General features: G+C 42.2%; 1 protein-coding gene across 1 annotated transcript in view; it reads left to right on the top strand.

The window, feature by feature from the left end:
- Positions 1-12,914, top strand: part of LRRC69 (leucine rich repeat containing 69) — a 902,784-nt gene that overhangs the window by 499,733 nt on the left and 390,137 nt on the right. The window contains exon 5 of the mRNA XM_044065468.1: positions 4,901-4,972. Within this exon, the coding sequence (XP_043921403.1) occupies positions 4,901-4,972 (72 nt within the window). The remainder of the gene's footprint in view (positions 1-4,900; positions 4,973-12,914) is intronic.

Here is a 12,914-nt window from a genome sequence, read left to right as displayed (position 1 = left end):
CATCAACGCTCCATTTGACAGATCTTAGCTTTTTGGCCCTACAGTAAAAAAGACACTTTCCAGGTGTGAAAAACATGGGGAGATGATGTCAGCTGTTGGAGTACATTTTTCAACCCCCCCAACAAACCTTTTCAAGGAATCAACGAGGGGGTCATAAGATCTGTTTTAGAAAGACTCAAGGCCCCTTCCCTGACACATGTGGAGCTGGCCCTCCCAGAGTTAGAGGGGAAAAATGACAATAATAGAAGATGCCAGCAAGGCAGAGAAGCCCTGCAAAATAATGGGTCCAGAGATACCTTCCTTGATAGACACTATCAGCATTCCTGAAGGGAGGCCTGATTGCTGTCCTCTGGAGGCAGTTGGGGGATGTTTTTCTCTGCACCAAACAGCCTGTCCAAATTTAACGAATGATACTTGGGTGCAGAAGATTATTACCAGAGGCTATTTGATACCCTTCTCCCTCCCACCACTGTTATCAAACAAGCTCCTCGATGTTCCACCCCGTAAGTGGGAAACAGCAACTATACTGATACAACATTTGCTAGAAAAAAAGAGTCATCCAAGAGGTCCCACCAGATCAGATAGGATCCGGTACTTACTCAAGATTCTTTTTAGTTCCAAAGAAGCTAGGGGACCAATTTTGGATCTCAGCATGCTAAACAAGTCAGTCATGCATACCAAGTTCCAGATGGTCATGGTACAGTCCAGTCTACCCTTTCTGTGCTGGATAGACCTCCAGGAATCTTACTGTCACATAAAGATGAACAGATGATCCAGGAGGTACCTTCACTTCTGAGTGGGAGCCAGTTGCTTCCAGTTCAGAGCATTGCTCGTTGGTCTCACCACGGCCCCCAGGATGTTTGCCAAATGCATGGCAGTGGTGGCAGCTCACTTGAGACTACAGGGAATCTGGGTGTTCCCTTATCTAGACAATTGGCTCATCACCTCCACGACCAGGTATCAACTGGTACGAGCAACAGATCATTTGTTGCAGACTTGTTCAACCCTGGGAATCACCATAAATCCTCAAAAGTCACAACTACAACTCATTCAAAGACTAGAATTCATTGACGGAGTCTTCGACACCTCATCTATGATTGCATCCATTGTCTTATCTCGACTTTACAACATCAGAAGCCAAACCAGAAAGATCATTTGCAGTTCAATGATATCTACCAAGAAAGTGTTACAAGCCCTAGGTTCAGTGGCAGTGGCTATTGCTTTAGTACCCCTGGTGAGGTACCATATGAGAGTTCTATAGTGGATGCTACTAACCCGGTGGTCCTACCTTATTCATCCTATGTCTTCAATGATAAGGATAACACAAACTTGCAAGGACTACCTTACATGGTGGATTTAGTCAGATTACACTCAGCAAGGTCGCCCATTCACCCCACCCAAACCCAAGGCTGTAGTGACCATGGACATGTCTCAGATATGGTGTGTGTGGGGGGGGGTTATTATTTGAGAAAGACAGTTAAAGGCACTTGGTCCCTTGAGGAGGCCATCTTGCACATTAACATTCTAGAGATGAGAGAGGAACTATTGCAATCCAAACAGACAACATGTCAGTAGTTTTGTATAAAAACAAACAAGGAGGAACCAAATCTTATCCCCTATGTCAAGAAACCCTCAGAGTATGGCAATGGGCAATAGCCTCCAATTGTTTTCTGGTAGCGATATACATTTTGGGGAAGTCCAACGTGATAGCAGACAAACTCTTCAAGTCCATTCTGTTACTTTGTGAGTGGTCAGTCAACCATTGAGTATTGGAAATGTTTTTTCTTTGATGGGGCCAGCCCTACTACAACCTATTTGCATCTCCCTTGAGCAACAAATGCAGCAGCTTCTTTGTCCTAGTCTCTCCACAGGGGAGTGACAGAGGGATGCTCTTCTCCATGATTGTCCCCCTGGTCTGTTACACACCTATACCTCACTCCCTTGATTCCTAAGTTTTTACAGAAAGCATCCAGATTGAAGACCAGAGTAATCCTCATTTCTCCTTACTGGTCTCGACAAGTGTGGTTCCCATTCCTGTGGCCTCACTTCCTATCACCCCCATGGATTCTGGATCCATCTCCAGGCCTTCTGTCTCATCTGACAAGAATAACCAATCCAGATCTGATAAATGTCAAACTAACCGCATGGTTTCTCTAGTTCCTATGATAGCCAGGCAATCTATACTGTCTTCCCCGGTCTGCTCCATTCTCATCTCATAAGCCATCTACTAGAAAGTTGTACAAAAGTAAGTGGAAAAAGTTTATTCTCTGGGCTGAGTAAAATGATATAGAACCAGTTACAGCTCCCACATATGCAGTCCTGCAATTCCTAGCGGAGTTGTTTAACAAAGGAACAAGTGCATCTACCATTAAGGTACAGTTGGCAGCAATTTTCAATTTAAATGTAGGCGTTTTGAATTCTTCCTTAGTCTCAGCAAAAATTTATAAAGTATTTTTAAAATGTACCTTACTACTAAGACCTCCTTTCAGAGATCCTGTTTCCCCTTGGGCCATACCTTTAGTTCTCCAAGCTCTAACTCAACCTCCCCACTTTTGAACCAGCAGCCAAGTGTGACTTGAAGTTTCTTTCTTGGAAAACTGCCTTTCTAGTAGCCATAACATCAGCTAGGAGAGTTTCAGAAATTCAAGCTTTGTCCTCAAAAAACCCTTACCTCATCTTTCGCAAGGACAGAATTTCTTTACGTACCAATGCTTCTTTTCTAATCCAGTATTAATCAGGCCATCACCCTACCAGTATTTTTTTTCAAACTACAGTAACAAAGGAGAATTCCTACTCCATTCATTGGAAGTTCATAGACAATTACACTACTATTTACATCGAACTAAAGATTTCAGAAAGTCAGACCAGCTTTTTATCTCCTTAGAACACCATAGACTGGGTCAACCTGTTAAAAAGGTGACAATAGCAAAATGGATAACAGAATGCATTACCTTGGCTTATACAAAATTGAATATTCCTCTACAAAAACCAGTAAAGGCCCATTTTACTAGGTCTGTAGCAACATCCTTGGTTTTCCAAGCCAGGGCTTCAGTGGACATTTGTGCAGCAGCTACGTGGTCAAATCTGCACATCTTTATCAATCATTGCAAATTGGTTATGGTCTCAAGGAGTAAATCTACATTTGGCTTAACTATTCTCCAGCATGTCCTTCCTTAGGGTCCACCTGGGGCTGAGGCAAGAGGGGACTCTGTCCCATTCATTGAGGATGAATGAAAATTGACAGCATCAGATAAAGAAGTTAGGCACTCACCATAGCGTTCCATCTGTGTTGTCTATTTTCGTTCAGCCTCAACTTCCCTCCCTTCAACCCTGAGCCTTTTATCTTATTGATGCCCTTTCTTGGCAGGGTGTACATAAGGATACAATGTATGTCACTTAATATCATAGTCTGAGCTTTGTAATGCATGTTTTGTCTAATATGTTTTTTTAATTAGATGATAACTCAAGTTCTACATGTGTGAATACAGCTGTAGATATATGTGTATTAAATATCTTAATATATTCTGGTCTGTCAAAGTCTCTAAAGCTATAGATATAATCTTAGGTGACAGTGCAGCAATGCATCATTTGTAGGGGAGAGCTCAAGAGCTTGAAGGTTTCAACAAGCTGTAATAATGTCTGAGTCGGATCTGACCATGGATCCGAGACCCATTTGGTGAGGCTGAATGAAAACAGACAACACAGATGGAATGTAATGATGAGTACATAACTTCTTTTTATATCCTCAGAGTTTGAACAACTGCTCATATCTGTAGAATGGAAAATATTTTCATTCTTTTTTTCTCCCTTGGAGTCATCCTGGCAGCCATTCCGGTGTCCCATTTCTATCTTGGGTCTTCTGGCCACTCCAGTTACCCCTCAAACTATTACCAGATTTGATGGCGGGACCAGCAAGAACCTGAGGATGTCCTGGGGATTGTTGTTGTCCTACCATCAATTAATCCTACCACAGTTCTCCCTGATGTGCATGCTGTGACTCACCTCAGGTGACATGCAATGGGGAGACTGCACTACCCTGTCTCCTCACTTCTGCATGTTGTAGTCTTTGGAAAGCTGCACCTCTCCTTCAGCTGTGCACATTGTCATTGGCTTTGTAGTCTGCACCACGAAGCTCCCAATGCTGTGCATACCTCACCACATATCACCCTCCCCATCAGGATTAGCATTCTCCTTATGGCTCCATCAGATGGCCGAGCCACTAATCAAACTTGGGTCAACTAAGCTGTAGTCAGGGCTTTATCCCTGTATGACACCACAGTGGCATAGGATGGTGCTAATTACTAATGAATTTTAAGGTGCACACTATTTGGCACAAACTCATCTTTACAATGCTACTACTGTTTAGAGTCAAGATCTGAAAACTGGATTTTATAAGTCATAATAAACATAATAATTTCTAATTTTGTAATGCTTTGTTGTAACATTATGTAAACAATGTACAGCACCTCAGTAACTACTCCCACTAGACTCGTGCTGTCAGGACCATTGTGTTCATCCAGCTGTGAGCTTTCTTATGAGGCTATTTTGTTTGCTTGTTAAGATATTTATAGAAATAAAAATAGTGCAGCAATATGAAAAATTAGTATGCGAAATACACTTCATATCTCTAACTGTACTAGATACAGTTCAGATATCAATTTATTTGTGTTGCCTATTGTGTAATCTTTAAGATGAAATATTTCAATAACAGTGCAGTTATTAATGTAAATATCAATGGACAATATTAGACACTTATAGGCATCACTAGGCTGATCCTAAAGAGATATGTGGTGGTTTCATTAGTGTTTAATGAGTGTTGCAAGGAAAAGTACCAAGACTAGATAGCCTAAGTGGTCTTAGCAACACTTGCTTTACACTTTTTCGATTCTCTTTTATACAGGAACTTTGCAAATTAAGACATCTGACGATTCTAGATGTTGCAGGAAATAAAATACGAATCTTCCCAAGTGATGTAAGTGTCACTTTTTTGCTTTCAACATTTCTGTGTTTGCATGGCAGTGTTGATAAATAGAATCTTTCCAAAGTAATGTTCAGAATGAAAACTTATTACCATATTTAAAGTTTAAAACCAATGACCTGACATTAATGTGAAGATATTATGATTTAATTCTTATACAGAAATAACCACATGTAGCTATAATTGGGCAGCATCAAAGAAATATATATAAATAATAAACATAGCAATATCTTTTCTAAAGTTGTTGTTCAGTGAGGAGACTATCATCACCCATAAGTTCATAGGTTCATAGGTGTGTACTAGGCTAATGGCCCTGGGGCCTTTACAAGCCTAGCCATAGGAGTACCCTAGCATAGCGCCACCCAACCTTAGTTCCCAGTGCCTCTGTCGAGTAGAGCCACTGGTGTTATCCCCGGGGTGAATTTTCTGTTTCCCATCCACTCATCAAGATTTATGTTGAAGAGGGTCAGCGAGGTGCTCTGCTTGACATGTATGGGTAGTCTGTTCCATAGCATGGGGAATCTCTAGGTTATGAACCTGTCCCACCAGCATGTTCTGTTAATTGTGATAATGAGGTTGAGGTCTCTGAAGTGTGTGGTGCGGAGGGATTTCTTTGGATGTAGCATTTCTAACAGAGCTGGGTCAGACATGGCTTTGTAAGTCAAGCAGAGATCGTCTCTAATTAGGCGATATGAGACAGAGAATAGCAGGAGTTTTTTGAGTCTGTCCATGTAGGACAAGTGTTTTAAGGCCTAGGATCCTCTTTGTGAGGTACGTTTGCAGCCTCAACACTTGTTGCAGGAGTCTAGTGAGGTACATGCCAAATGGGGCATTGTACTCGATGATTGGCCTAATGAGGGAAGAGTAGAGGGGAGACAATGACCTCTTTCTTCCTGGATGCAAAACTCTTATGATGATGTGCCACATACAAGGACTTTCTAACCACAGTGGCAATGTGGTGATCAAAAGAGAGGCTGCTGTCAATCTGTGTTCCCAGATCTCTTATAACAACTTCTGTGTTCAGTGGACTACCATCAGTGTGGTAATTCATGGGAACTGGGTTTTTCCCAAAGGGGATGAAGACACATTTTTTGGCATTGAGCTTAGGGCCATGGTTCTGACACCAGTCGTTGGTCACAGTGAGGCCATTCTGCAGGATGTCAACATCACTTGGGGAGTTAATAATAGCTCCAAACTCACAATCGTCTGCGAACTTTGTCAGCCGGAGTCCCTTCGTGTTGGCCTGGACTTCAGAGAAGTAGATACCAAACAGGAGATGACCCAGGACCGAACCCTGTGGGACTCCACTCGTGACTAATCGGCAGTCTGACTTGGAGTCAGCTACTTTCACACTGTGGGTTCTATCTGTGAGCCAGTTTGCAAACCACCTTGTGATATAGGGGTTGATGCCAAGCTTAGTGAGTTTTTCTGTTATTCCTAAGTGGGGAATGGTATCAAAAGTCTTGGCCAGATCAAGGTAGGCTATATGAACCACCTTGCCTTCATGCACAGCTCTGGTGACTGACTCAAATAAGTCAACCAAGTTGAGCAGGCATGATCTACCCTTCAAAAAACAACTGTGTGGGATCCAGAGTTTGGAGATTCCCTATATCCTTGTTTATCAGGTCCATGATGATGCATTCCATAGCTTTATATATCAGACTCGTCAGGGTAATGGGGCGATAGTTCCCAGGGTCTGTAGTCGCACCTCCTTTGTGGCGAGGGATGACTGTAGCAGTGCACCATTCAGCAGGGACAAAGCCTGAAATGAGGCCTTGACTGAACAGGGCATACAGGTGAGGTGCCTGTTCACTCTGTAGTTCATGTAGAACACAACCAGGTATATTGTCAGGTCACATAGAAGCTGTATTCTTGGCCTTGGACAGTGCTGTTTTAACCTGTGCAGCAGTAATACTGGGTACCTGGCAATCTACTGGTATTTTGATTGGTCCTTGGGGGGGGGTAAAGTTGGCACTGAATCTGTTGGCCAGTATACTGGCAATATCTGTTGGCTCGGTACAGGCGGTACCATTGTGCATTAGCTCAGATCAAATCTGGTTATTGCCGTGGAGATACTTTACATAACTATAGAAGGCCTTGTGGTTGTCTTTACTATTTGCAACAGTTCTGTTTTCATACCTAGCTTTAGAGGATTTGATGAAGGATGGGGCAGATAAGGGAGTTTTTCCAGTCTTGGGACTTCACCTTATTCCGTATCAGTTTCCTCCTTCTGTTGTAGAATTTGTTTATGGCAGGGGACCACCAGACTGGCTTCCTTTTTTTTGGAGGAGAGTATCTTGGTTCTATTGGCCATGGTGAGAACCATGCATTTGTGTACGTGTTCGTACAGTGCATTGGTGTATGATTCTGCAGTCACATTTGCATGGGTACCGTGAAGTTAGCCACCTCTGTTTTTAGGATCACAAAGTTAGCTTTGGAGAAGTTTTTCATGGTGGTTACCATTGCTGGGGGGTGGGAGGGATGTGGATTTCCAAGGTGATTGGTTTGTGGTCAGATCTAACCAGGGAGTCGTTAGTAATGACCAGGTCAAGGATGTTGCTACCTCTAGTGGGGGTAAGAACGAGCTTGTCCAGGGCATTGGAATTAATGAACTCCAGGAAACATTGGGCAAGTGTACTGGTACATGAGTAGTTTACCCAGTTAATGGAGGGGTAGTTGAAGTCATCTAGTAAGAGAGTGTTAGGTTGGACTCTGATATTCTCCAGGGTGCTTAGGAACGTGGAGTGCGAGTCTTGCGACATGGCTGGGGACCTATAGCAGGCTACAACCTGAATCGCTGTCTTACCCAATGTTAGCTGCACCTGAAGTATCTCTGATGCATTATGTTGGGCTACCAGTCTGGAGGTGTGCGTATCCTTTATGAATATAGAAACACCACCACCTTTGGAGCTTCAGTCTAAGTTCTGGGGCCGAAAGGTGTGGAATGAGTTATAGCCTGGTACTGCAGGGGTGATTTCTGCTGCCTTCAACTAGGTCTCTGTTATAGCACAAATGTCGATGTTCTCCATTTTAAGGAGTGCCTCCAGCGAGTGCATTTTGAGAGTTAGACTTCTAGTGTTGAGCAACATGACCCTCAGACTGCATTTGTTTGTAGCTGTTACGATGGTAATTTGGTCTTTGGAACACTGCTTCAAAAAGGCACTATAGGGGTGGCAAGAGCCTTGGCCAATACCCCTTGACACCAGAAACTTAGCCAATTGTTGAAATCAATCATTTTCTGCTTGTACTGTGGTATCATTCTGGGTGATGGTAGGATGCTGTTCAGGGCTAGGGTCATACACACCTAGGCTACAATATCTGAGTGCTCCTGCATGCCTCTTTTCATGTAGTCCAGGGAAGTACATCTTAGGTCATTCACACCCACATGTACAATGACAGAATCATATTTGTACCTGTTATTGAGTGACCTGCATGCATTATGTGTCAGATTATGAGTGCATGCATTAAGTGTCGGATCCTGGCACCTGACAGGCAGCTGACTGTTACTTTTTCCTTATTCAACCTAATGAGTGGGACATCAGTGTGCCTCACTATTGAGTCACCTATGACTAGTGTGTGGGGCATGCTGTTTTGCCTTAGGAGCTTTGGTTGAGTGGCACACTGTTTAGGAGAGTTATGTGTCTTGTGATTAGTGTTGTGTTGTGATGGTCAAGTGCGTTTCTGTCTTGGAGGTTTCTGCTGATTGGGTAGATTTTTATTGAGAGCCTCTGCGAATGTGGGTGTGTGGTTTGTGTTTTTATGTAAAGGCAGTGCTGGTGTGTGTTCCGGAGGGTTATGTGTTCTATGTGGTGTGGTGCAAGTGACCTTCTCCTCTTGACCATCTATTCCGGTCTTGGCTGGTGAGTGCATGGCTTCCAGTTTGGATATACAAGTGCATCTCTTGCTAGTCTGAGTGTTGGAAGGTAAGAGGAGAGGGTTGTCAGTGTACATGTGGCAGTTGCTATATTGCCTCAGGATGCCCAAGTTCACCAGGTTATTAGAAGAAAGCACAGGGAACTGACCTTTAGACATGCCTGATGGATTGGGCATGGATAATAAGTACTAGGTCTGTTTCCTTGTAGAATGTTTAGTGCTGGTAGCACTTGTGTGCTACAGTAATTGCTACAAGAAGTTTGGTAAAGTGCTAGACTAATAAGTTAGTATAAGTCCAGGAGAGGAGAGAACTAGTAGATCTAAGGGAAAATTTGAAGAGCAGGCTCTGGCACCACTCAAAAGCTTTCAAACAGTCCTGGATACAGCAAGTCTTTATCTGGACTAGACTAGTTACAGGAAAGCCGGGCAACAAGAGCAAACGTGGGGTTTTAAACTGGGAAATTGAGAGAGATGGAAAAACTGTCCAAACGGCCAATAAACTACAATTTCTGGGCCAGAAACCACTCCTCTTGTGGTAGCTAGGCTAACTAGTGCATACCATTCCCACTGATAAGCTAGAAGGCTTCCCTCCAACACAGAAAGGCTTGAGGGGATCAGAAGCTTACAGTCTTGGACACAGCAAATCTGTATCTGGACTAGACTAGTTACAGGAAAGGGGGGAAACAAGCACAAACACAGGCTTTTAAGCCAGAAAGTTGAAAAAGATGGAAGAAACTGCCCAAAAGGCCAATAAACCACAAATATGGGCCAGAAACTACTCCTCTTGTGGTAGATAGGCTACCTGGTGCTTACCACTCACACTGATAAGCTAGAAGGCTTCCCTCCAACACAGAAAGGCTTGGGGGGGGGCTCAGGAGCTTGCAAACTGTCCTGGATACAGCAAATCTGTGTCCGGACTAGACTAGTTACAGGAACGGCGAGGATACAAGTGCAAATGCAGACTTTTAAATCAGAAAGTTGAGAGAAATGGAAAAATTGACCAAACGGCCAATAACTACAATTTCTGGGCCCAGAAACCACTCCTTATGTGGTAGATAGGTTACTTAGTGCTTACCACTCCCACTGATGAGCTAGAAGACTTCCCTCCAACACAAAAAGGCTTGGGGGGGGGCTCAGGAGCTTACAAACACTCCTGGATACAGCAAATGTGTATCTGGACTAGACTAGTTACAGGGAAGGGGGGAAACAAATACAAATGTGGGCTTTTAAATCAGAAAGTTGAGAGAGAGATGGAAAAACTGCCCAAACGGCCAATAACTATAATTTCTGGGCCAGAAACCACTCCTTATGTGATAAATAGGTTACCTAGTGCTTACCACTCCCTCTGATAAGCTAGAAAGCTTCCCTCCGACACAGAAAGGCTTGGGGGCTTAGGAGCTTACAAATAGTCCTAGATACAGCAAATCTGTATCTGGACTAGACTCGTTACAGGAATGGGGGAAGCAAGCTTAGATTTTTTTTTTTTTTTTTTTTTTAGTAAAGTGGAAAATGAGAAAGCTGGAACAGAAGTTAATTCAAGGTTAAGAGTCTAAGTGGGTTGGCCTTCACAAATGTTCTCTCTCTGTAAGGTAGAATGAAATAATGACACTAGACTGGCAGGAGTGTCCCAGATGAAATATACAGTATGGGCGGGCAACTGCAAAGCCACCAAGTATAAGAACAACACAACAATAGGGAGCGGGGTATGAAACTATTATAGCTACTAGCTGTAGCCACTAAATGAAAGTTTTAAACAGATAAGGGAGCAAGGAGACTCTAGAGAATGCTTTTAACTGCAAACAAATCAGTTATATGATGCCTGACTAGAACACAGAAACCTCAAAAAATCAAAAATGCACAGAAAAGCACGGACAGAGCACTCACAAACAGAAAATACAACTCTCAGTATGAAAAAGCAGTTTGCAGTTAAGTAATTCAATAAACATGCAATTAGAGTAATGAAACAGTATCTAGCAATGAAAAATACAGTGCAACAGTAAAAAAAGCTTTATAACAGTGCAAAATGTAGTAGATTAACTGTATAGCACAATTATAAGCATTACAGAAGTGCAATTCAATGAAATAAGTGTTAGAAATAACTTATCCTGCTCATGGAATTTTAAGGAATTTCTGTTTGATCTCAGTAATGAATCACAATCCACAACCTGGTAAATACAAGCCATTTAGTGGATTCCTTCTCACTGATGTGAAAAATGAATTATTAAGTTTACATCTAATGTTTTACTTTACTGGGTAAGTGGGTGCTTTAATCCAAATACTGCTTTGAAAGTTATCCTTTGATAATAAGTATTTTGCACAGATTATGCTGCTGATGAAATGGTACAGTAAAGTAGCCCAGGCACCAGACAGTTGGGTTTTGATGTAATATCCCATGTGTGGGAGTAGTGTGAAGTGAACTGTAGATGAGCGTTTTAGACATACTGTTCTGAAAGGCATTGTGCCTTAGCTATATAAGGTCTGGTCAGATGTGCAGTATATCTCTCATTGTGCCTTAAGTAGATCCCTCATTTTGCCTAAGTATATCCCTCATTGTGCCTTAGGTATGTAAGGTCTGGTCAGATCCCCCATTGTGCCTTAGGTATGTATCGTCTGGTCAGATCCCCCATTGTGCCTTTCATATGTAAGGTCTGGTCAGATGTGCAGTATATCCCTCATTGTGCCTTAGATATGTAGGTCTGGTCAGATCCCCCATTGTGCCTTATGTATGTAATGTCTGGTCAGATGTGCAGTATATCTCCCATTGTGCCTTAGGTATGTAAAATCTGGTCAGATGTGCAATATATCTCCCATTGTGCCTTAGGTGTATAAGATTTGGTCAGATGTGCAGTACATCCTCAGTTAGCAATGAAGTAAGATACCAGTTTAAAGTGTGGTGGTGGGATTATACTTGATGAGCCTATTAGGGAGGTCTTGAGCGTGTGACTACTTATTTATTTCCTTTTGTTAACTTGGATACTCTAAGCCAAAGCTGATTTTCAGCAGAGGTCCAGGGAAAAAGCTCAAACACTTGCAATTTACTATATATCTGAGAATGAAGGATTAACAGTGTAGTAAATTATTAAAGTTACAGAGTCAGTAAACCATCTAGTAGTAATTTACATCTAAGAATACAAGATTAGCAATGTAATAACTAATTACAGTTACATATTCAGTAATCTGGGCAACAACAGCATAGCAGTATTTTATAAACTAGTAACAGAAATGGAAGAGTATAGCAGTAGTGCAACAAGGGTGAAATATGGAGTGTCATTGAAAATAGATGTAACATAAGAGAAAACAAGGGGAGACTAGGAAGAAACGGTTTGTTTAATTACTGCTAGGAGAGGGAGGTTAATTTAGGAAGGTAGAGAAGTAGGCAGGGCTAAGGAGTAAGACAGGAGGTACAAAAGAGAGTAAGAGGATGAGTGGGATAGATATAGAAGTGAAAGGAATGCCAAACTCATAAGAAGTAAGGGTGATGTAGTAGGTAGAGACAGTATGTACAATGATACATCCATTTAGAGGATATGTTTTAGCTTTTCAAGAAAAATGCATTGTTTAGTTTAATTTTTTGATGTATGGTGGGAGAGTGTTCCATGGTTTTGAAACATTCACCAGGGATTCACCCTGTTGATTGTTAGATTTTGCTACTTGTAAGCATGCCATCTCAGATCCAGATGGAACATATCTTTCAACCAAGATGGGTAAAGGTGAGCATATATTTTGTTTGGGTCCCTATCAGAAGGATGAAAGTTCACAAGAGTGAATGTCAAAAGACTGAACTGGGAACATCAAAAACCCATAAGGTTGAACAAGAAACACGTTGAATATGCATGATTGCAGTAGAGTAAGGATTGGGATTGTGCTCCTTTCTCCACTGTAGTGTGATCTTGGATTTTGTACATGTGATTAGCAGGGGGTATAGGGGTGCAGCTCCTCCCACATGAGGATTGGTAGGGTGCTTGCCTCCCTGCAAAAACACAGGTGTTGTGTTGTTTGTTTTTCGATCTTCTGAGTTTTCGATGTTCCTAATTTGGTTGTTTGATGTTCGCTGTTGTGATCT

The sequence above is a fragment of the Protopterus annectens genome, chromosome 3.part0 (assembly GCF_019279795.1).
Source record: "Protopterus annectens isolate FY-2018-M chromosome 3.part0, PAN1.0, whole genome shotgun sequence".
NCBI lineage: Eukaryota > Metazoa > Chordata > Ceratodontiformes > Protopteridae > Protopterus > Protopterus annectens.
The sequence above is the reverse complement of the archived record's forward strand: the minus strand, read 5'-3'. Positions and strand labels throughout refer to the sequence as shown.